We start from the raw sequence: 26,033 nt of genomic DNA on the forward strand, positions 1-26,033 counted from the left end.
AAGCATGACAAGCAGTACCTGTACTCTTTAAACCTGGTCATATACCAGACTGTATGCAAAATGGACCAAAAACTACAATGGGGTGAAGGTGGAGAGCTAGAGTTTGCTAATAAGTTTGCTAATAAGTCCCCAGCTTGTGCAAAAATGTCTAGGATCTTAGTCTGAGTGTAAATATCAAGTTTAGTTAAGGTTGGTTCATAAATCTGCATTCTAGAAAAAAAGCACATACATTTTTATTTTTTATTTTTATTACTAAAATTCATTCATTCATACATTATTATATAATACATAATTCTATGTATATATTTCCTACATTCTATTACAATTTGTTTAAATATCTTTAATATCCCACCTCAGTGCACATACATTTTTGCTTACCAAAATTAGATGATGGATTGGATCTTTGTTTTGGTCCTGTTAGATCATCTATCAAGTATAATGATTCAATTTGATGTTATCATATTTAACAGACAGATGAATACATTAAATTATAGATATATGGGGCTCATGTTTACATGTGATTTCACTCACTATGTTTAGAAGCAGCAGGTAAGCAATATATTGTAGGTAGTCTCCATCTGGCTTCACTTCAGAGATCATATACTCTTTTCTTCCATGCTCTTGAGGAAGCAGCAGCATTATGGTCAGAAGAAAGCAGAAGGGTGCACCATGGTGAGGGTGCTGTAAAATGCCTTCTATCCCCTGCCACAAGCATATCCCCTGCCACAAGCATATCCAGACCAAAACAAACAGGAAATTAATCTCACAACAAAACACTGAAATTGTTCTTCCAAATTGGGAAGCATTAAATAAGACAAACACTAGAAGTGAATGTACAGATTTTATCACTCACCCTTCTTTGTGGCCCTCCTGGATCCTTAGGCCAAGCTGTATACTCCTGTTTGTAGGGGATGCCCTCCTTGAAATATGCTCAAGCTTCACTGAAACATAACTGTCATAACATGAATGTTGGGGTTTGTAGTCCAACACATCTGTAATGCACTATTCTCTTCAAGCAGTCACTGCAATTTGTTTTTAGAGCCTTCATTGTGACATCAGGGCTGGCTAGGAAGGTGAATTAGGATGGGGTAGAAGGTGTTGTCTTGTAATTTATTTTAGATAGTAAAAATGTCTTGGGTCATTCTTGACCCAAGAAACTAACCAAGTGTCTGGAATCCCATTTCTGATTTTGGAAAATAGCATCTAGTGGACTGGAAGAACAGCCCTGATTGTCACAGACAGCCCTGAATTATACTGCTGAAATGACAAAAGCATAAATTTTAATATAGTCTCCATTCAGTTACAATATACTGCCCAGTTTCCTGGTCTTCAAATTGTTTAATTAGCTGTCTTTCGTAGGTCTCAGAGTAAAAAGCAAAGTAGATCCTGGAAGCCTGAACCTTGCCCATTTTGAATTCAGGAGACCTGCCCAGTGCAGTATGCTGTATTTCTAATGGATGGAAGCAAGTGAGTAAGTGTATAGAATTGCAGGGGCAGGCAGGAGAGAAGAAGAAAGGCAATAACAGCAGCAATATAGATCAAGTAGGATACTGCCTGTGCCTACTTACCATAGCATCTTGTATCACCTTTCTCAGTGACTTATTTCACTTGCCATTTTATCCATTTGTCATGGTTTTCACTTAATGAGGTCTGTAGATCTTGGCAATTCAAAATTTGTTCCAGTGGGCTATCCCATATAATTTCTTCCAACATCCAATCCAGCATTTATTCAGCTTTTTGTTTGCATTGACATCACTCTGGAAAAGTGGGATGCAAGATGATGGGAAAGTACATGGAGCAGAAGTTGCAAATAAACCCATTTCATTTGCAACTTCTTTACTGTTTACAGTATTGTTTATTCAATCTTTCACTTCTGGTTTTTGAAGCATTAGTGAATGTGTGAGAGTCTTAATTCTCACAAGTATTTTGGATCAGTGAGTGTGCAGTCAGATTTCTCTGTGATTATAAATTAATCTTTCCTTTCTACAAGCACACTATGGAAACTGTGACTTTCTCCTCCTTGAACCCCAAGAAAATTTGGGTTCTGCTTTACTCTGTGCTTCATTGTTCTTGCACTATTTATATCTGTTGTGTATTCTCAGAGTAGGAATTTGTAGATGAGCTACAGTGATGTGTGTCACATAAGCAGACTTCTTACACAGATCATCTTCTGAAGAGAAGCAGAGCTTTCTCTGGCCGCTAGGTGTCATTGAAAGGGATGAAAACACTACAGAAGGCATAGATTTATGTGACCATTGAGTTAGATTACCAACACACACAACATAAACCAAATGTGCGTTCTGCTTGTTGAGAGGGGAAGCAAGCCAGAGAACTGCTTAGAGATCTCTTTAAGAGTGTTACTATGACAACAGGCATACTGTGCCTTCTCAAATGGACTAGATAATAGTCACACTACTACTTCATTTGTTGTAATGTGAGGCACAGGCTTAACAGAAATATAAGGTGTTTTTCACCCACCACTTTTGTGTATATGCTATTTTCCCATTTGTTGTTGTTGTTTTGCTTTACACAGTGTTGTGATATTCAAAATGGCAAATTATGGTTAACTCTAACCGCTAAACCACTATTTGAAAACCCACATCAAACTGTAGCTTCAAAAGACAGTGTGGAAGAAAGGCCCATGGACCCAGAGTATTTTGTGTTGAAATTAATGTGGAATATAAATCAAGAGAAGCAGTTATATATTGAGGGAGTGATACAGATTAGTTGAATGAGCTAATTCTCTCCTTCAATAGAATTTTGAATAATATTCTGCTTGAGTATAATTCTGATTTATGATGACTATGTGAAGAATAATATTTATATGGCCAATGTGAGTTGCTTCTTGCCCCATCTTTCATACTTGGTACTGGCATCATGGGCATCCTGCGGCCCTCTAAAAGTTGCTGGACTCCATTTCAAAACATTCCTTGCTGTTAGTTAGTGCTGGCCAGGGCTGCTGAGAGTTGGGTTCCAGCATCTGCCAGGCTGTATGATTCCTATTCCATAATTTAAGAAGTCTCAAGCAATAGGCACGTGTGGATTCAAGGCTTATTCTTAAACCCACAGAAGTATGTGTATTAGCTGCAACAAAAAAAAACCTAAGCAGTCTATTGAAATATAGGTCAGGAGGCTGAGAGTTGTCTTTTGCAGAGCTGTAACTGGAATATGTGAGACTGAGCAGGCTTCCCTCATGCTACCAAATTAAGAACTTATTCCAAGGGGCAGGTTGATCTGGCAGGAACAACTTCTTTACCCATCAGTAAGAGGGAAATTATAATTCTGAACCAATCTGCATACATGCTGTGCTACCAGATGTGTCTCTAGAGTCACATGTGCCCACAACTGTGCCAACACATAGCCACAAAATATGTTATTAGTGAGACAGAATGCAATACTGACATTTTTCCAGCATGCTCACAGAGGCAAGGTTAAAAATGATTCTTAGAGCAATTAATGTGTTTGTAGTAAATTATATCTTTCTCACATATGTAGCTTTTAGAAGCATGCCTGCAGATCTGATAAACACTACAGGTGGTTGTTTGTGTCATTTAAGACTGAGAAAGAGAGCTCAGTGATATTTCTCCTTACTTCAGGGATGGGAACTGTGTTGTTCTTCAAATGTTGTTGGACTACAACTCCCAGCAGCATTAATCAGCATAATGAAAGATGGTGGAAGTTGTAGGAGCACGTCATTTCAAACCATGTGTTTCAAGTTTGAAGAAATGCTTTAAAATAAGGGTTGCACAGTTTCCATAGAGCATCTACAGGGGAAAATCCAAGAACTGCAGTGTGGACAAGAGAATATACCCACTGTAGGTGATTTTTGTGTTTCATTATGTGCCATTGGCTTTGAAATATGTAAAGTGTATCTTGCCTGTGGTTACAGGGTAAAAGGAAGGTCCAAGATAAGGTGCGTCCAAACCAACGAAAGTAAGACTATGTGCATGTCTTGTTGTTGGTTTCCTTCTCTGAGTGCTGCAACTAATTTTTATTAAAATTCCATTTTGAGATTGCCAGCTGGATTTTGTGTGGAATTTTTGTTTAACTCTGCTTAAATATATTAACTGCTATAGTGAATGATTCAGGATAAATTTTAGTAGTGATGCTTTTATCTGTATTCTAGTCAGTGCTGTGGTCACTAGGGCTCTAGTTTAAGATTCATGGCCACAATATGTGGCCCACTTTTTAGTGGGCCAAAAACAGATCTGCTTCTTTCCCCGCCTCAGTTTTTTGAACCACCTAGCCTGATTATTAGTTTTGAACAACTCAAAATCTTGCACACAAATAGGAGTATTGTTGAACATCGAGCTGTGGGCGTTGGATTTTTGCTCTCTCATAGACTAGCATGGCTTTTTGTCACATGGGCAGCTGAATGCATACTCTTTTGGCTTGTACTGTACCCAGTAATAGCTTACCCCACTGCATCTAGTGCCTGATGAAACTAAATAGATGGATTCCACAGGTCTTATCTAGAGATATTTTTTTCTGGTTTCATTCTTACATGTAAAAACAAAAGAATTATGAAAATTTGCTTGCCTGTGGACATGATCATTAGAGGTTTTGCACATTTCCCAGTGATTGTTTTTAATTTAGGGACTTTAAAAAAAAGTTCTCAAAAGTTTCCCAGTGCAAAAAAATTATTTTTGCATGAAATGTGAAAATAAATTGCTGTAGCTGCTGCTGACATTTTAAAAACACAGTGGACTTTTTTGTTTCACAATGGGCAAAAAAATTAGGATGTTTGAAATTTTGTCCCATTTTTAAAAGAAAAATAATTCTTTTTCGTTAATGATGAGTAAATTTCTTTACATCACTATTCCCTTCAGCTGAAAAAAGAGGCAGTGTTGACTGTAACCCTTCTGTGTTGTCATTTGCAACTGGACACCTTACTCAAATATCACAGCACTGTTTTGGGAAATGGGGGAAACAGCAATAATTAGGGATTGTACTGAACCACAGTGAGTCTACCTCAAAAATTTGCCCAAAATATGCACATCATCTTTTTGTAATGGATTATAAAATAACTGTTCTTCCCAGATACCCCTGCTGTACAACGTATTGGAATACTGAGATGGAAATTCAAAAGGCAGTGGAAAGCATTTTGTTTTCACATTGAACACATTGTTTCCTTTTTAAAATGTCTACCTAAAATTCCTTCTCTGGCTATGACAACTGTAAGTCTGTTGCATGATGTTCTACCTAAAGACAATTCTGCATGCATGCATTGAGTATGATACAGTGTGATGAAATACTGTGTTTTGGTGGCAAAAATGCTCCTTGAGTTCTTCAAAACTAATAGCACAAAAGTAGCAAATTTGTGTTCCTGTCTATAAGCTCCTAGCTAGGCTAGAAGAAAAAGTGAAAAATAGACCAACTGTATTGTAACTGTAAAGAGCCCTGGTGGCGCAGTTGTTAAATGCCTGTACTGCAGCCATTCACTTGCAAACCGCAAGGTTGTGAGTTCAATCCCAGCCACGGACTCAGGCTTGCATTCTTACGAGGTTGCTAATATGAGTACCCAACTTGTTGGAGGCAATTAGCTTACACATTGTAAACCACTTAGGGAGTGCTTAAGTGCACTGATAAGTGGTATAGAAATGTACTTGCTATTGCTATTTGGGTTCCATTTTGAGACCTTCTGCCACACAGTTGCCTAGAGAGAAAATATGGCTTGCAAGGAAGGGTGCTACTCAGCCTACTTCTTGTGGGAACTTTTTCATACAATACATACTGGGGATAGGTATGATTAGAGACTTGTGCAGGAGAGAGAGTTGTGTTCGGAGCAATGCCTATGACATTTTGTGTGCAATGTGTACACTTACGCAATCCAATGAGCTTTCTGTATGGGATGTTAATGAATATTTGAAATGGCCCTGAACAGGAAACTCGAGTCCTTTCTGTACCTTTTTCCCCACAATGTGAAAGGTAGTGAGGTTCTTTTAGAAAGAAGAAGCCCAACATACCACTTTTTCTTTTATGGTAATAAATTAGACGAGGGGAGTTACTGTACTTTAAACACCATCACTTCCTCAGAGCTTAGAAAAGTTAGCCTTTTTGGACCACATTTCTGAAATCAGGACCCCTGGCCATGGTGACTGAGGAATTCTGGGACCTGCTGTCCAAAATACTGATTGTCCCATGTACAGCTGCTGCTCATTCTTCCTATTGTTCTTGTTGTTAACTATTTGTGTTAACTACCTTGTGTCTTGAGTCCCAGCTTTATTTTTTAATCCTAATATGAAAGTTAAAGGGGCTGGGAGCCTCTTGAGTTCAAGATGGCAGTGGCAGCAAGATGTGAAAAGACCATGTGGACCATGTGCAGCAGCAGTGAGAAAAAGTCAATGAAGCCAGCAGTGAAGACCGTAGGAGGTGGCAGCTACTGGCTCCAAGGACCCTATTTCCAAATGCCTGGATACCCAGGTGGAGGGAATATTCTTGGAGCTAAATGCATGGTGAGAGGCATAGCTTGGAAATTGCTTTTTTTCTTGGTACAGGTGATTATCTAAGCCACTCCTCCCAGAGTGCCCTTAGTTTCAGAAACACCAACCCACCTAGCCCCCCCCCCCCCAATACACACACACAAAAGCCAGGCATTTTGGAAAAGCCTACCTGAAACATTCAGCCACCTCTCCCATGGTTACCCTTGCCACTTGGCATGGCCTCTTTCCTGGGTAAATGAATAGAAGGCAGAATTGTTGCCTTATCAAAAGGAGGGAACTGATAAGTATGTATTCCAACAAAAGCAAAACAGAGACAGGCTCCATGTGCTGATTGATAGATGGTTACGTCTTTATTTTCTTAGTACAGTGGGGCCTTGTTATCTGCTGGGTTTTGGTTCCAGGACTCCATACAAATACCAGGATTTCATAGGCTGGCGCTATAGCACTTAAAGTAATGTCAAACTGCATGATTTCTACAGTATAGATGTGCCCTTAGACAGAAAAGGTCACTTGGGGCTGCATCTGCACTGCAGAAATAATCTAGTTTCACAGAACATTAACTGCCATGGCTCAATGCTGTAGAATTCTGGAAATTGCAAAGCTCTGGTGTCCCACCAAACTACAATTCACAGAATTCCATAGCACTGAGCCATGACAGGTAATGTGGTGTCAAACCAGATTATTTCTGCAGTGCAGATACATCCCATAACAAATAGCAAAATTTCATGTGATTGTAGAATATTATGCATAATTTCTTTAACTAGATAATAATAAGTTATAATAAGAATAATAAGAATAAAGAATCCACAATTCTTTATTCTTAATGACTAGCTAAAAGGACCTATATATTTAAAGATTCAGGACATTAAATGCCTTTAGAAGGCAGAATAATGAGCAGATTATTTATGCTCATTACAGTATTATCTGAGATAAGTGTATTTGAAACTAACATCAGAAAAAGAAACACCACAAATAAGTCTAATGTAATTACCAAAGAATTACATGGTGCTTTATGGCTGTAATTTAAAATTGTTACCAGAAATTAGCTTCCTATTCTAAACAGTAATCTAATTAAAAGTATAAATTATCTTTCAAGACTGGGAGGTTATGCAGTACATGCTAAAGCATACTAATTAAAGCATTCTGTATCCTAACAATAAGGATGCATAACTACATTTTAGTTATTGAATGATATTTCATGTTCTACAGTTTGGCTCCAATATGGTCATAATTTAATAAGTCATGGTGGTTCTGAGCCTGTTCTCTCTTTACATGATGCTTATTCTGCTATATCACAAAATTGTCTGTATGTGCCTCAGACAAGAAGCAAGAATGATGATCAACAACCCCTAAGATGGAAATTAAAACATCCCTTTGTAAGTCTTAGTGATGTATAACTAGGAAAAGGAATGGAGTTCATCACCACTGAGCTGTGAACATGTTACAATAGACTGAAATGGCAATTGGAGCCCAGGGCACAGATATATAGGAGATGCCAGCTAATATATGCCAGTTTATTTTGATCTTTTGCATTGCATAACTATAGGATCACTGTTTTAATGGGACATGAAAAACCAGTAACCCCTGTGCTCATTACAAAGGGATGCTGAAAGAGCCCTGGGCTGCTTTTTCAATACAGTATACAAGAAGCAAAACAACCTTCAGACTGGGTTTATTTGGATTGTGCTGGAAAAGTATGAATTGGGAATGATTTTGAATTCAAATATGTCAGTCATAAATTACCATTTAGATTTTTATAACGTCTTCTAGGGGAGTGGGCATTTCTTGAAATCCCTGAAGTTTTATTTCCTAGTAAATGGCTAGACTTGTCCACCATTCAATTTAAAATAATGTTTTCCTTCCCGTTCAGTATTTTCCAAGAATCCATATTCTCTTTCCACCTTGTTAGCCATCAGAGCATTTGACAGTCCCAGATAATCTACTGTTCTGACTGTGTTTAACCTATAATCTGCCTGATAGCCATTATCTAGTACTACTGTTAACTTGTTAATAGTTTTCAGTATTAGGTTCCTGTTGTCTTTCATTTTCCACTGTGCATATTACAAATTCCCTGTATTGGACTGCATGACAAACTTTAGTGAATCAAGCTGATACCCCAAAAGGTTTTTGTGACTTTGCCAATATTACTCTCAAACCAGCTTTTAAAAACATGTTTTGTGTCATGAGAACAGAATAAATTGTGATAGGATCCTTAATTAGCTTTTTTAGGTAAAGAGGTATAATTATAATTAGAAAATATGATATTTTTGGACTATAGACTGATTTTTACTGTATTTATCTTACAAGTAATTCTCTGGAATTAGAAGCATCTGTCAATATGGATATGGGGACTATCTTGCTTTATGTTTACTCTATCTTTCTTTCTGTCATGTTACAGCACTTTAGAACATTGAAATGTCTGGGGGGAAATATTTTTAAAAGTCTGAATTTTTAATGTAGGTTCTGTCCTTCCAGTAGCTTTCTACCCTGTGAAAAAGCACCTAAATTTATTTTCTGTGTTTTTCATCCTATCAGATTACTTTATGATAGGGATAAATATACAGTAATCAGGATATGCAGTTTTCAGCCAATAGATGCTGCCAGTGCCTAGCAATGAAATTAAGTTCTTAGTAAATTATTGGTGAAAATAATAATAATAATAATAATAATAATATGTTTTATTTATAGACCGCTATTCCGCAATGATCATAGCGGTGTACAGTAAAAATTGCAATACAAAATTAGCCCCTCCCGCCCCCTCACTCCCTCCAGGCTGGACGATGACAGTTGGCCATGGAGGGAGGGCTCTGTCCCTTCAGGGCGGTCCCGATGGTGTTGGACCTGCCCCCTCACTCCCTCCAGGCTGGACGATGACAGTTGGCCATGGAGGGAGGGCTCTGTCCCTTCAGGGCGGTCCTGATGGTGTTGGACCCGCTCCCTCACTCCCTCCAGGCTGGACGATGACAGTTGACCATGGAGGGAGGGCTCTGTCCCTTCAGGGCGGTCCCGATGGTGTTGGACCCGCTCCCTCACTCCCTCCAGGCTGGACGATGACAGTTGGCCATGGAGGGAGGGCTCTATCCCTTCAGGGCGGTCCCGATGGTGTTGGACCCGCTCCCTCACTCCCTCCAGGCTGGACGATGACAGTTGGCCATGGAGGGAGGGCTCTGTCCCTTCAGGGCGGTCCCGATGGTGTTGGACCCGCTCCCTCACTCCCTCCAGGCTGGACGATAACAGTTGGCCATGGAGGGAGGGCTCTGTCCCTTCAGGGCGGTCCCGATGGTGTTGGACCCGCCCCCTCACTCCCTCCAGGCTGGACGATGACAGTTGGCCATGGAGGGAGGGCTCTGTCCCTTCTGGGCGGTCCCGATGGTGTTGGACCCGCTCCCTCACTCCCTCCAGGTTGGACGATGACAGTTGACCATGGAGGGAGGGCTCTGTCCCTTCAGGGCGGTCCCGATGGTGTTGGACCCGCTCCCTCACTCCCTCCAGGCTGGACGATGACAGTTGACCATGGAGGGAGGGCTCTGTCCCTTCAGGGCGGTCCCGATGGTGTTGGACCCGCTCCCTCACTCCCTCCAGGCTGGACGATGACAGTTGGCCATGGAGGGAGGGCTCTGTCCCTTCAGGGCGGTCCCGATGGTGTTGGACCCGCTCCCTCACTCCCTCCAGGCTGGACGATGACAGTTGGCCATGGAGGGAGGGCTCTGTCCCTTCAGGGCGGTCCCGATGGTGTTGGACCCGCTCCCTCACTCCCTCCAGGCTGGACGATGACAGTTGGCCATGGAGGGAGGGCTCTGTCCCTTCAGGGCGGTCCCGATGGTGTTGGACCCGCCCCCTCACTCCCTCCAGGCTGGACGATGACAGTTGACCATGGAGGGAGGGCTCTGTCCCTTCAGGGCGGTCCCGATGGTGTTGGACCCGCCCCCTCACTCCCTCCTGGCTGGACGATGACAGTTGACCATGGAGGGAGGGCTCTGTCCTTTCAGGGCGGTCCCGATGGTGTTGGACCCGCTCCCTCACTCCCTCCAGGCTGGACGATGACAGTTGGCCATGGAGGGAGGGCTCTGTCCCTTCAGGGCGGTCCCGATGGTGTTGGACCCGCTCCCTCACTCCCTCCAGGCTGGACGATGACAGTTGGCCATGGAGGGAGGGCTCTGTCCCTTCAGGGCGGTCCCGATGGTGTTGGACCCGCTCCCTCACTCCCTCCAGGCTGGACGATGACAGTTGGCCATGGAGGGAGGGCTCTGTCCCTTCAGGGCGGTCCCGATGGTGTTGGACCCGCCCCCTCACTCCCTCCAGGCTGGACGATGACAGTTGGCCATGGAGGGAGGGCTCTGTCCCTTCAGGGCGGTCCCGATGGTGTTGGACCCGCCCCCTCACTCCCTCCAGGCTGGACGATGACAGTTGGCCATGGAGGGAGGGCTCTGTCCCTTCAGGGCGGTCCCGATGGTGTTGGACCCGCCCCCTCACTCCCTCCAGGCTGGACGATGACAGTTGGCCATGGAGGGAGGGCTCTGTCCCTTCAGGGCGGTCCCGATGGTGTTGGACCCGCTCCCTCACTCCCTCCAGGCTGGACGATGACAGTTGGCCATGGAGGGAGGGCTCTGTCCCTTCAGGGCGGTCCCGATGGTGTTGGACCCGCCCCCTCACTCCCTCCAGGCTGGACGATGACAGTTGGCCATGGAGGGAGGGCTCTGTCCCTTCAGGGCGGTCTCGATGGTGTTGGACCCGCCCCCTCACTCCCTCCAGGCTGGACGATGACAGTTGGCCATGGAGGGAGGGCTCTGTCCCTTCAGGGCGGTCTCGATGGTGTTGGACCCGCCCCCTCACTCCCTCCAGGCTGGACAATGACAGTTGGCCATGGAGGGAGGGTTCTGTATGATGTAATGCATATGCATCCTGTGTATCTTTTTAGGGGGAGCCACTTTTAGAAGCAGGCATGAGATTTCTGCATTGACATTATCTAATATAGCAATAATAGACATTAACTAGAAACATGTAAACAGCTTGGATATTTCTTTGGCATGTATCTCACACTTAGGTCTCTCTAAGGTACCCTCTGATTTAAGAAGTTTTAGCCCCAGTTTGTACTTGAATGTAGGGCCTTCAAGGAATTCCAGGTGCTATGGGCTATATTTCAGAGGAAGGTAATGGCAAACCACCTCTGAGTATAAATAAACATGTGACTTGAAGGCACATACACACATAAATACTCCTATTGCTTTGGAATTGTGTTTATTGTCCAGCAAAGGATATGGCATTCTCTCCTAGTCACACTAATGAAAAGCTGACATTATTTTGAAATGCGTATTCTTCAAATGAATTTTAAAGGAACCCAAGAAATAAGAAAATGTTGTCACTGATAAACTGTTTTACTTTAATACCTGCTGATAACTGATGCTTGAAGTCAAATTTGATACAAAAAAGGTAATAATATTTTAAGGCAGACATTTTCTTTCAGGTGAGTGCCATAATTGTATGTGTGTTAACACTCTGTGTTAAAAGAATTGCTCATTGTTGTTAAAAGTTTGCATATGCTAAAGGATGTTTCTCCAAAGCATAAAATTCATTAAAAATGCTTTGATAACAAACAAACAAAAATTAAAATAATTCCGCCAAGGTCAACATTTGATTGAAAATCAAATTTGATGATAATGGCTGGAAGTGGCTCTAGTGGTGTTGATTGATGTAATTTGCTATCTGTTTAATTTGCATTGAGGTTTTCTTTCCATAAAGCATGTCAGGGATTGTCAGAAGGTTGCTATGAAGAGTGAATTACAGCCAGAATATTTGCAAATATTTTTTTGTGTCCTCTTAACAAAAAAGCATGAGTAATTTTTTTTTAAAAAAAAGATCATTCTTCATATTTGGAAAAAATCAAAAATTTATTTGTTGGGGAATTTTGGCATGAAAGTAATGTAATGGTTTCTTCTCTTCTTATTTTTTGTTTTGCTTTCTTAATCACATAAGACATATCCCTAGTATCTCTTTATGCAGTTTTACACCTTCACGTCTCTTATACTGTAACACTATTCATATTATCCTTGGAATGAGCATTTTAAATTTGTACTTGTGTGATATTTGTTACTGTACTCCTTTCTGTGAGCACAAACCTTCAAATCAGCCATATGCAAATCAGACACTGCTTCATTAAATGTCTTATTAAGTGTGAAAGCAAGCAACAGATTTTAAAGAAATATTTTTGTTTGTTTAATTTAGAAAGCCAAACTTGGACCATCAGCAAACAAAGTCATCACTCCAGCTGAAGACCGGAGTTTACCATTGAATAACCTTGATCGGGTTAAGTTGGAAGATTTCAACTTTCTCATGGTGCTTGGAAAAGGAAGTTTTGGGAAAGTAAGAAACATGATGATTTCTTCTATTTGTCTTCTCTTATGCAGTTTTGTCCCCCCCCCCCACTTTGATTAATATTCTACACACACATGTACAAGAAAATATGTAATAATACAGACAGTATGGCCATTAGTGCAATCAAGTCGCTATAAGTGTTCAGTGTTGATGCACTCAGATTCTACAAGCAGCTAGCCATAGGATCACTGGCATCCTAAGAACAATTCTGCCCTGTGTTCCGGAACAGCTAAAGAAGAGGCAAAAGCTAAAGAAGGTGCCCAAAGGTTCTTTTTTTGGACCACAGTTTTCACCTACATTCCTTGGGCTACCCTTTTTTGTCTCCTTCCCAAAACAAATGGCCTCTCTTGGAAGCTTTGTTCATATCTATGTATATATGTACAAGCACATGCACGTGGACACACACCCTTCCTTACCTCCACCCCATGGCCACTTCTCATTTTGCTTTGGTCATATTTTTGGAAATATGTTCACACACACACACCAAGGATCTCAGGAACAGAAAACTGGGCCCCAGACCCACTTAAATTGCCCCACCCTCTGCTAAAACCTTAATTTGTTCATTTATGTAATAAAATGAGTGACCTTGTGAAACCAAGTACTCTCAAAAGTGAGTGCAGTTCTTTTGTTGTCTGAATGAGATGTCTCCTATAAGTAATGGTAGCCTTTACAGAAAGAAATGTGTCTGTTTCTAGAAGAGATCACTGATCAGCTGTTGAGATCTGGTGGAGTTCCAATTTTAAATAAAAGAAGCTGGATGTTTTTGTTGTAAATACCAAACAACAAAATAGAACAATAAGATTTCTAGAGCTTCTGTACAGGTTAATAGCTATTATAAGACAGGGAGTTGAAATACTTGAGTTGCTTGCCTATTTTTTTGTTTCTTCTGGTTATCAAGGTTTTCACCCTTTTTTTGTTTTTATGCAGGTGATGTTGGCAGAACGAAAGGGAGCAGAAGAGCTGTATGCAATAAAAATACTAAAAAAGGATGTGGTGATTCAGGATGATGATGTAGAGTGTACCATGATTGAAAAGAGAGTTCTAGCCCTGGCAGACAAACCACCTTTCCTAACACAATTGCATTCTTGCTTCCATACTGTGGTACGTCCATATGCAATCTTTAAAAATTACTAGTATTACTATTAGTATGCAAAGGGATCTTACAGAACCTTTGAGACTAACTGTGTGAAAGAAGTTGTAGCATAAACATTTGTAGATTTGATTTACTTCCTCAGATGCATACATCTGAGGAAGTAAACCATTCATCAGAAGAAGCTGACTTAAGTTGCATCTGTACTGCAGAAATAATACAGTATTACACCGCTATGGAATTCTGGGAATTGTAGTTTTGTGAGATATTTAGCTTTCTCTGACAGAGCTGTGGTGCCACGACAAACTACAGATCCCAGAATTCCATAGCATTAAGCCATGGCAATTAAAGTGGTGTCAAACTGCATTATTTCTGCTATGCAAATGCAGCCTATGTCCACAAAAGCTTATGCTACAATTTATTTTGGTCAACTTTAAAGGTGCTACAGGATCCTTTTACATACTGATATTCCAGATTAATGCAGCTATATCTCTCAATTTTACTACTCTTATTATTATTATTATTAGTTGTAGTAGTAGTAGTAACATTATTTTACTGTCACTGCTTTCAGAGGTCCTCTGGGCTAGTTCTCTGACAGTAACAATTACTGTGGTCAAATCACAGTTTCTGCATTCTTTGAATATTGCAGTGAAACTAAATGATAACGATAGCATAGCTAAAAGAACAGTTTTAAAAAAGAGTAAGGTATGTAGACATAAGTTTGTCAATAGACTTATCTCTTTCTAGAGATTAGCCTGTGCTCCAACTGCCATCTTAGTTCTGCTGTTGTTATGAAGGTCCTGCATTCTCCCAAGGCCTGGAATGTGTGTTGGTGTCAGATGCTATGTCATTGAATTCCTGTATTTTGGGAACCATTTGGGAATAATTCAAATTGGAAACAAGCTGCCAGACTTTGCCCATTATTAATATTTTAATATTAATGTTATTGATATTTTCCTTATATGGTACAGCTTTGGAGAAACACTGGTTGGCTTTCTTTGACTGAAGTTTCATCTCTAAATAGCCAAATCGATCCAAATCAATGTGGATGGACTGATTCAGATGGGTCCAAATTGGCCTAGTTCAGAATTTGACCAAAATAGTTGTACAGCCATAAAAAATGCCCACATTATTAAATGAAATAGACACATCACTGTGTATACATGTACAGTAAAGTATGCATGTTTAATAACGAGTTTAGTAAGGAAAAAGTCTTTATAAATAAATAAAGTCTTAAAAGAGACGGTTTTCTAGCATTACTCAAAATAATTAACTTCACCAGAGGCATTGTTCTTTGAAGCAATAAAAATAACTTTTAAAAAATCTATAAAAGACTAAGCTGTTGGACATTGTAGTATTTTAAATTAATGTTCCTAAGGCAAAGGAGTAAAAACTAATATATAAAACTAGACACACCAAATTAATCAGTTTCTGATACAGTATGCCTGTCTGAAATATATTTCAAAATGTGTGAATACAGCTGAAACAAATAATAGACTCCAGAAGGGATATGTATAGCCCTCTAATTGGGAAGGGAATGTAATAATTCTGTGTCAGATCATAACAAAAGATTATTTCCCTCCATTCAACATATGCTGAATTTTAAAACAATAGTATAGTCACAACAATTTCAGTAAGCTGCAGAAATCTTACACACCTCGTACTCAATACAGAGGCCTAATTTACCTGATTCTCCCCACCTCAGAAAGGTATGGAAAGGCCATATGAGTTTGTACACCTGCAGGAGCACTTGTTAGTTAAGCTCCAAAACACACTGCAGAAATAATCCAGTTTGACACTGCTTTAACTGCCCTGGCTCAGTGCTAGAGAGGGAATCCTGGGGACTGTAGTTTATTGTGGCACCAGAGCTCTCTGACAGAGAAGGCTAAATGTCTCACACAGGTACAGTTCCCAGAATTCCCTAGCATTCCCAGGGCAGTTAAAGTGGCCTCAAACTTAATTATGTCTGTAGTGTGTTTTGGACCTTAGTTTCATGGTGGAAGAAAGGGGTGGGTTTGCATGGGCGCATGTGCCTGATGCCACTCAGCCCCAAGCCAGTTCTTATCCAGGTAAATGCATGAACTTGCAGTAAGAACTGCTCTTTCTCCTTCATTTTACTATGTTTTGAGGTAACTACGCAAAAGGGGTGGCTAGCAAATTGCTGCTGTGGGGCCAACAAATCTGCTCTGGATTTCACCTCCTCCTCACGAGTTGTTTGGGAGCTTTGCCAGTGTCAAACCTCTGAAGAGAGAGAGAGAAGGTGAGAGAGAGCGAGAAGGCTCCCTCAGTAATACCATTTTGCTACTCAGAATGGTGGTCTCTGGAGTAGTGCTACAAATTCCAGGATTCCATAGGATGTTGCCACAACAGTTAAAGTAGTGTCAAACTGCATTAATTCTGTAGTGTGGCGCAGCTGCCAGAGAGAGAGAACACTGAGGGAAAGCAGTAGGTTTTCTAGAGGAAGAAGTGGATTAATGTGATCGCCTTGATTGGCTTTTTCCTTGCCTCAGAAGTACAAAGATGGGGCAGAAAAGTCTTCCTGCCTCATTCCTCATACACAGGGTTAGTAATAAATAATATAATATAATAATAAATAAACAGTAATAATGCTGTTACAAAAGCAACAACATTTCAGCTGAACTTTGGCCCGATCTAGACGGGCCTATAGCACGTCCTTGTCATGTGCTAGGGGTTGACCGAGGGCGCACCGCCCATACATGCCTCACCCCTAGCACGTGACGAGGGCGTCAAAATGGCAGCGCCCTGTACACACGGGCACCGCCATTTTGACGGGATGGACTCTTAGCATCCACACGTCCTGGCATCATTGTGACGCAAGAAAAACCCACATTTTGCGGGTTCTTTTTGCTGTGCAAGGGAGCTGCATGGTTTGTCCGCTGCAGCTTCCTTGCGCAGCAAAACAAGGCGCCGGCAGACCGCCCTTTTTGAGTGGTCTGTATCCTGCCTTTGATAATGAAATTGTTACAGTTATGAGCCCATGCTATTTTTATCTGATTATTTTTGTTCTTGTGTTTTGAATATACAGGTTTGCTTTATATTCTTCCCTCTTCCACACTCACCTTCCTTTCCTCCCCCATATTGACAATTTCATAGTGGTGGTTTCAGCTGTCTGACGTATTTGTTTGATTTGCATTGTGCATTAGGATCGCTTGTATTTTGTCATGGAGTATGTGAACGGTGGTGACCTCATGTATCATATTCAGCAAGTAGGAAAATTTAAGGAACCCCAAGCAGTGTGAGTGCCTCTTTCTGTTAATTTCAACTTAAAGTGGTCATTTATTATTTTGTTCCAGGGTCACATCTTTTCCTGTCTCTTTTTTCTGGTATGTGTAAATTGACATGACTTCACAGTTACCCTTGCTTCCAAAGCTCATCAGCATTGTACGGATGAAAAATAATTATATTTTAGATAGCTGGCATTTCAATTAACGTCATGTAATTAATCCATTGAACACTTTGAAAGGATCTGTATTTTTTTGTACAGTGGTATTATGTGTGACTCTTTAAACAAGCTGAGCTACAGTGTGAGTCACCGAGATTTAGATCCTGGCTGATAGGGCAATGTGTGATCTTCAATTTAGTCTGCTTGCTTGTGTCAGAATGATTGGCTAATGATGTGAGCTGAGTCCCTCTTATCCAGAATTCTGAATTCCAAAATATCACAAAATTGTCAACATCGGTGGCTAAGATAATGACACCTTTTGATTTCTGATGGTTCAATGTACATAAACTTTGTTCCATGTACAAAATTATTTAAAATATTGTGTTTAAAATGACCTTCAGGCAATGCATATAAGGTGTATACGAAACATAAAGAATTTCATTTTTACACTTGGGTCCTATCTCTAAGATACCTTGGGAAAAGGAGATGAAACCCCAAACCAAAATTGCTTGAAGGAATACCTCTCACACTTGCAAGCTAAAGAAGCTCTGGGTATGGCAAGGCTCCATCAAAGTAGAAAAAATAGGCCTGGAAAGAGAAGCTGCCTTGAAGAGAAATTCATATGGGTGCTACCTGTCCCGAGTCACATAAAATGCTTCACTCACCTCCTAGTCTGTGTGTGTGTATGGTAATATTGCAAGTAGGGGTGTCGGCCTTTCTGGCTTAAGGAATGCCCCAAAGCTCTTCTCAAAGAAACAGGCTTTCTAGATATCACAACATGAGGGAAGTAAGGAATCCTGTAGCACCTTTGAGACTGAGAAAAAGAAACCCCTACTATAAGATTTTGTATATGTGTGTGGGAAAAAAGAAATTTCTTTTTTCTCAGTCTCAAAGATGTTACATAATTCCTTTGTTGTTGTTGCTTTATGCTGAAACAGACTGCTACATCTTGGAATTCTACTGTGATAAGAGAAGAACAGGAATCTGGTTTCTCCCGTTTCCTCCCCCCCCCCCCCCCGCTTCCATCAGACACATCCTTGGATGCATCTGAACTGTAAGAAAAGGTGCAGCTTGACACCACATTAATTGTCATGGATCCATGATACAGAATCCTGGGGTTTGTAGTTTTGTGAGGCACCAGTACTCTTTGGCAGACAAAGCTAAAGATCTTGTAAAATTACAACCCTCCTTCCCAGGATTCCATCAGATAGAGCTACAGGATTTAAAGCACATATACTGCACTATTTGTACAGTCTAGCTGCACCCCTTGTCTGCCTTGCTGTCTATGTGTTGCAGAGGGGATGTTTATAGCAGAAGAATCTGGATTCAAGTTAAGGGTTCTAAATCTCCCAGGCAGAGCATCTTGATGCAGGCAGCGTAGCCAGTGATAAAATAGCCCCACTCTTCCTTGCTGCACTTTTGACTGAGCAGTACTCTCCTGTTTATGCGAAAGTTGTCAGGTGCCTCTACAGCATTTCCATATACACTCAGCACTAATTCAGCAGAAGAGATGCATTTGTATCCTTTGATTAATGCAATGTTCTTTTCTTTCAGGTTCTATGCAGCAGAGATCTCAGTGGGACTTTTCTTCCTCCATAAAAAGGGAATTGTGTATCGGTGAGTATTCAGTAATGTGCTTTGATGTGCAGTGAAAACATTGGCACTAGGAGTGAAAAAGAGATTTGTAGGAAGGAAGGCACTGCCTGGGGAGAGAGAAGTCAGACTGTGTGGGCTCTTGCAAGTGAGAGGAAAACATAAAGGTGTTCCTTATTGGCCAAAACCTCAAGGAGACAAGCTTCACGTTCTCTAAGATGGTCAGCATTTTATTATTTTTAAAACAGCCCATCACGTTTCAGCCTGCATTAGAAAAGAGGCCTTCACCAGAAATCACCAGAGTTGTGAACACTCATGTTTTAGAGAGTCTTCACAACATCAGAGACTAAAATTTGTCTAATAGACTAATTAGTCTATAGTCCATAGACTAAAATTAGTCTGATTTTAAAAGAATCAACAGTTGACCATCTTAGAGCACACAGAGCTTGTCTCCTTACTGTTTTCTGCTATTGACATGCTTTTCTGTATTCTGTTCCTTATTGGCCACCAAAATTGATTTTTTGGGATTTAGCAGTAGTTAATTTTATGTCACCTTTCTACACCCCAATACAGGAGTGTTCAAAGCACTATATAAACATTTTATTAAAAATACAACCAAAGTCACAACCATCTAATTTTTAAAAAGGGTTCTTAAATAACATCAGGGCAAAACTACTGTTACTAAGCAAGGAGATTTTATTTTTTAAATAAGCAAAAGGCAAGCCAAAAGTAAAGAACCATGTACATTGATGGTGCTATATAAATAAGCAACAATGATAATATCTCAGTTTGCTTTATTTTATATTGAGGTTTTTTGTATTCCATCTGGATAATTTGTTTTACAGTTGTATTGTATAATTTTATATTCGTATTACTCTTTCCTTCCCCTCTGTGTGTGTTTATGTCTCTCTCTGTATGTGTGTATATCTTGTACAGCTTTGGGAGGGCTGGCTATTTGTTGTTGTCATTGTTATTGTTTTACTTGTAAAGTGCCCTGTACATTGATGGTGCTACATAAATAAATAATAGTAATAATAAATGATAATGATAAAAAAATAAATGCTTGGCTAGAAAAAAGAGTCTTCAGCCAGGAGATGCTAACCATTTAAAGGAAATCCCCAATTTCCAGAGGCAGGAGGTTCCATCACCTGTGTACTTCTACTAAACATAAACTTTTCTTTTTCCCCCACCATCTTGATTTATCTTAGGAGTCAAGTTAGAATAATTTATTCTTTTTATTTATTGTTTCTGCTTTTCTAGAATATTGATAATTGGGTAACTGAATAATTCAGAGAGACTACACTATTTCATAGGAGCATTGCAAAATGAGCTATGCTGTTATTCATGGATTTAAAGAGGAAACTGTCCAAAAGAGATCTGCTTCTAACAGACATCTGTACAGCTACATACTACCTCACATCATTGGAGCATGTAGCAATGTGACAGAGATTTATTCATTTTAAATCAGACAACCATATACATGCTAATATAAGAGGTGAAATAAAAAATCAGAAGCAGCATGATAACGTGTTAAATTAAGGCCCTGTCTATAAAAGCCTTAGAGGCCTTAGAATCAATTGTATGAGTATGCATTTCTGTGTGGGTCTGTTTATACTCACATCTCAAATACAACCTTCAAATTAGTCCAAAATTAAATGCCACTTCCAAATATTTATTTGTTTTGTTTATTTGTTTTAAATATCTCTCCTAATTTTAGATTCAAAATAAATGTGTCATAAGGAGAACATCAATGGTATCCTGGCAACAAGTATTAAAACGTATGATTGCTGTGATTTCTCATAGGGATCTGAAATTAGATAATGTAATGTTGGATCATGAAGGACACATTAAGATTGCTGATTTCGGGATGTGCAAGGAGAATATGAATGATGGAGTAACAACGAGGACCTTCTGTGGGACTCCAGATTACATTGCACCTGAGGTGAACTTGTCATTTCAGACACTAAGCATCTTACAGATGTGATGTTTCTCCAAAATAATAGTGGGATACACATTTAAGCCATCTACGCAACACCAGATTTTCAAAAATCAGTTGTGTGCCAGTGATGATGGAAATAATGGATGGTGATAAATTAGGGTAAACAATGCCTGCCTAGGCTTTCTGCAGCAAGCAATCAGTGAGGAGTGATGAAGAAGAACTTTGTAAAATCAGTGGCACTCTCAGAGTTTGTTGGTCTCTGAAAGCCACACTTTAATTAACTCTGTGCATCTCAGAGAAAATGTTTTTCATAACTGCATTTATTTGGGTTTTACTGGCTATAGAGCCATCAGAGTGAAATCTGTGCAGATATATCTTGAATTAGTATCCCCTGAGACTGGCTTATTGCTTATAGAAGAATAAGTCCTAACAATTATTCTGTCATTTAAAAACAACAACACATCTAGACTCTTTGTTATCCATGGTAGTAAAGTGAAAGGGCTCAATTGCGTTTTTTCCTCTGGCTTCAACCCTTCTGCTTACTGTCCTTGTAACCTGAAAGGGAATAATTCAGTTTCCCAATTACGTGTGTCTTTGAAATACACATTCTTTCAGTCAACACCTTGAATAGCAGCCATTTGTTAAGTGTGAGCACACTTTCCAGTCTCATTTTACATGGGTTGAATTAACATGGGTGGGCTCCTTTTGGCACTTTATTTACTTTGCAGGAGTAAAACCTTATTTGGATTTTAACAATAATTCACCTAATGTTTCAAGTTATGGTATGTTTTTGTTTTTTTAATCACCTTTTAGGACAGTGGGGGGGGGGGGGAGAGACACACAACTGTTATGTTCTGTGTTGACTTCCTATAAACCTCTGTTACTACAGCATAACAAAAAGATCCTCCTCTGACATAAAGCATTCCTAAAATTTTCTTTTGGGAATGAGTGGCTTAGATTTGGAATGTATTTTCACGTATCATTTTCCACTGAAACCTCCTACTTCAATATACTGTTGTTTGTTGTTGTGTACCTTCAAGTCATTCCCAATTTATGGCAATCCTATCATAGGGTTTTTGGGGGTTGTGTGACTTGCCCAAGATCACCCAGTGGGTTTCCATGGATGAGTGGGAAATCAAACCCTGTCCTCCACTCAAATCACTACACCATGCTGGTTCTCAACATATCTGACTCCTTCACCAAGCAAATGGTGTTGAGTACTCCTCAGCCTAACCCAGATACAATACGTGACCACACTTAGTTCTAACCCATGTTTTTCTCTTTAATCCTTTTAATGATTAATGGCATACTGAAAATATTATTAAGATTGCACAGCCCTGCCCTGTCCTCCATCTGCTGCTGGTCCCTTCCTGGGAGAGCTTTCCTGGACAGCTTCTAGGGGCAAAATAAACAATTATAGCTAATGAACGCTAGTATGGATCTGCTTCCCAACACACTGCAGGAAAAAATTACTGGTCTCCGACCCCCCCCCCCCAAAAAAAAAAAGGACTGGCATTGAGGAAGATACCACTGAAACCTCTCCCACCAACACACAGAAAGTTAGAGGCTAGAGAGGTGGGATAACTGCCTTAGCCATGTTTGTTCATGATTCCTAAGGAAAATCTAGATTGCAGACAAATTTCAAATTCATAATTTCACAGGACAGCAAATCTTTTCCCCCTTTTCAGTTTGTTCTCATTACATCAGTGACTGAAGCTACTCCTGTACATGCAATCCTGAGATTATGTACCAAAATATAAAATCAGCTGGATATATATCACTTGGATGTCACTTAAAGGAAACTATAAATTCACTTACGTGAAACTGAATTCCTTCGCAAAGTTAGCCACTTGTCCTCATTGTTATCCCAATGGCATAGTTACATTATTTTCCCAACATCATTTTTTTCATAGAAAAATATTGGCATAGAACAAGACTGGGCAATCTGTAGCACAAGTCCCTTTCTAGTCCATAGACTAATTTCCAAAGCCATCAGGAAGGAATAATTTGAAATCACACAGCCAAGGAAAACTCCACAGCCTGTTGGAGTAAGGGCAGATGTGTGCATATCAACCAAGAATGTACATTTGCATGCATAATGGCAGCTCATGCAAACGTCTGCTTCTATAACCTTGCACCGAATGCAAATATTGCACATGAGACAATCAGTTCCATAGGGAAATTTACACATACCTACAACATGCAACAGGGTTCTGGCCTACATTGTTTTGAAATATAATAATATATTTTCAATCAGATGTTGTTGTTTTTTAAATGAATTGTAAAAACCCACCTTTTTTCCCCTTTTAATTTACAGATTATTGCCTATCAGCCATATGGAAGGTCAGTGGACTGGTGGGCCTATGGCGTGTTGTTATATGAGATGCTAGCTGGACAGGTAAGGATGGCTGTGCTATTACATCCAATAGTTTAATTAGCATAACTTGAAATATGAAATATGCCATATTAGAAGGAAAGATTGACAGCAGAATGGTCAGCTGGATGGGCAGATCAGTCTCTGAAAGCTAAGTTTTAAAATTATATGATATGTGTTGCATGCATGGTTAATAGCTCATTAGCCTTAATCACCAACTTGTTCCTGTGTGCATGCAAGCTAATCCTATTTATTTAAGCAATGAGAAATGCAAACTCTGAGTGGCAGAGTTCTGCTGGAGGCAAGAAATCTGTATAATTTAATTCTGTTTATGCCTGAAAGTGTTGTGCAAGTAACCTCCTGAGAAGTTAACTAATATTGTCTATAGAATGCTCCCTGTTTAAAAGTAGTCTTAAAAAGTAGTATTTTCTGTCAGCTAGGGGCGGGGTGACAAGACTCTACATAGCAGCATCTGTTTTCTACACTCCTATATCTTTTCTAATACTCAAGAATACCAGTGGTTGATTATATACTGAAAATGTTATGTTGCCCTCCCCTGTGTAATGCAACATGGATATAAAATGCAAATATTGCAAATGCAAACACTGCCATCAATAACCAACCTTGTCTAATAGAGGCCATAAATTCTTATTTCACACTGACATGTAGCCTCTGTTCAAAACCTTTCCCCTGGCATCATGGATATACCATGGGTGCCAGAAATAGTTCCTTGCAGAGCAGGAAGTCACACATGCCAATCTGTGGCATAGGGTTGGACTCTCGTCATTCTTCCTATACTGTCTTGCTATGTGTTTCTTGATTAGATTACAGACCAAACTCCACCAATGATAACAACTGTACACTGATGTCCACTGTAAGAGCATTAGCTTCTATTTTGGACTAGAGTGTTGATATGTTTTCCTGAAAACTTGTTTCATTTACTTGTTAAGTTTGTATGCTACTTTTCTACCAAACACAGCTCAGAGTGGCTAACAGCGATAAAAATAAAAGTTTAAACATCAAAAACATTAAATCGGGGCAAGTAAAATACATTGACAAAAGAGATTCTCACACTAGGGCCAAGTCCACAACAATCACGCTATGTGAAGATAACAGAAGCATAGCACTATAGTGATCAATATTTTTGCATAGTCGCGCAATCATGCTATAATGATGATATAATGATGATTCAGGAGCCCTGGTGGCACAGTGGTTAAATGCCTGTATTGCAGCCACTCACTCAAAACCACAAGGTTGCGATTTCAAGACCAGCAAAAGGGCTCAAGCTTAACTCAGGCTTGCATTCTTCCGAGGTCGCTAAAATGAGTACCCAGATTGTTGGGGGCAAATTAGCTTACAGTTGTAAACCACTTAGACACTGCTTAGGCGGTATGAAGCGGTATATAAATGAAGCTTGTTTGTTTGATATAAAAACGAAAGAGAAACCCAATTGTGTTCTGCATATAAAAGCCAATCCCATTCATGAGCCCTTTCTCTGCGTTCTGTGGTGTGGATAGGATGCATTTCACCCCTGCTTATGGGAAAATACTAGACCTAATTGTACAATAAACTAGCTGTAATTTGTGGGGTTTGATTGCCCACTTCACCTTGTATGCCTATACAGTGGGCTCTTGGTATCTGCTGGGTACCAACATTGGAGAATGCTCAAGTCCCATTCAATACAGTGTCATAGTAAAATGGTGTCCCTTATATAAAATGGCAAAATCAAGGTTTGCTTTTTGGAATTTATATATTTTAAAAATATTTTCAAGCCATGGATGCTTGAATTCATGGATTAAAAAACATGGATATGGAGGACTGACCACTTCATATGTCTGCTGCTAAGTGTATCCCCTTTTTGTTCCAGTTTGCTATAGACTGAAGGTTTCCACAGCACCTGAAGAGCCTATTAGCATAATAAGAATGTGAATTAGTAGCAACAATGATCAAATAAACTAAAGAATAAGTGCAAATTATACATACTGTGGGCCTCAGACAGCCTTTACACAAAGTGGGCCTTTTGTAGGGCCCATGGGCTCCTAGACCCTGATTTTTAAATATTTATTTATTATTTTAGCATAGGCAAACTGGATGAAATGACCAGTTTAATTTTTAAAAAAATATCTGATCTTGATTGCACAGCTGTGCAAAAATATTGATCGCTATAGTGCTATGCTTCTGTTATCTTCAAATAGCGTGATTGTTGTGGAATTGGTCCTAGTGTGAGAATCTCTTTTGTCAATGTATTTTACTTGTCCTGTTTTAATGTTTTTGATGTTTAACCTTTTATTTTTATTCTTTTTTTCCCAGACAAAAATGCACTGTAGGGGACTTGTTTGTCTCTTCAATACTTTTAGGGGGTTACCACTAAGCAACAAAAAATACGTAAAAGTAGCCACATGTTACTTCTGTTTGCCCAAAAGGTTATGGATATGTTCCTCCAGCCCTTGCTATAAGCCCAGTCTTTGAGCTAAAGCGAATTGGAAGTGTATATAACAATTTTCCTTGATTAGTCTGCTTTTGATTAAATTATTCTAGATCAGCATGCAATCTTGAATTTCCTATTAAGTGCTTAGCTTTTCTTTTCTATCGACAGCCTCCATTTGATGGTGAGGATGAAGATGAGCTCTTTCAGTCAATAATGGAGCATAATGTTTCTTACCCCAAAGCGATGTCCAAAGAAGCTGTGTCCATTTGCAAGGGGGTAAGTTAGCAAGCTAAAAGGATAATATTATCTTTCTTCAAAATTGGAATGTAAAGAATGCCATGATGGTCTCACACACATGCTTTAGGCACTGTTTGTCATGGTATTTTCTTAC

At 40.0% G+C, this 26,033-nt stretch overlaps 1 protein-coding gene across 2 annotated transcripts in view; it reads left to right on the forward strand.

The window, feature by feature from the left end:
* PRKCA (protein kinase C alpha) overlaps positions 1-26,033 on the forward strand; it is a 276,666-nt gene that overhangs the window by 229,879 nt on the left and 20,754 nt on the right. For both annotated transcript variants that reach the window (XM_089540855.1, XM_089540864.1), the window contains 7 exons: positions 12,666-12,803; positions 13,743-13,916; positions 17,070-17,161; positions 18,863-18,925; positions 20,705-20,843; positions 23,158-23,238; positions 25,811-25,918. In XM_089540855.1, coding sequence (XP_089396981.1) covers positions 12,666-12,803; positions 13,743-13,916; positions 17,070-17,161; positions 18,863-18,925; positions 20,705-20,843; positions 23,158-23,238; positions 25,811-25,918 — 795 coding nt within the window. The remainder of the gene's footprint in view (positions 1-12,665; positions 12,804-13,742; positions 13,917-17,069; positions 17,162-18,862; positions 18,926-20,704; positions 20,844-23,157; positions 23,239-25,810; positions 25,919-26,033) is intronic.

The sequence above is a fragment of the Sceloporus occidentalis genome, unplaced genomic scaffold (genome assembly GCF_023333645.1).
Source record: "Sceloporus occidentalis isolate IW3139 unplaced genomic scaffold, rSceOcc1.0.p SCAF_1, whole genome shotgun sequence".
NCBI lineage: Eukaryota > Metazoa > Chordata > Lepidosauria > Squamata > Phrynosomatidae > Sceloporus > Sceloporus occidentalis.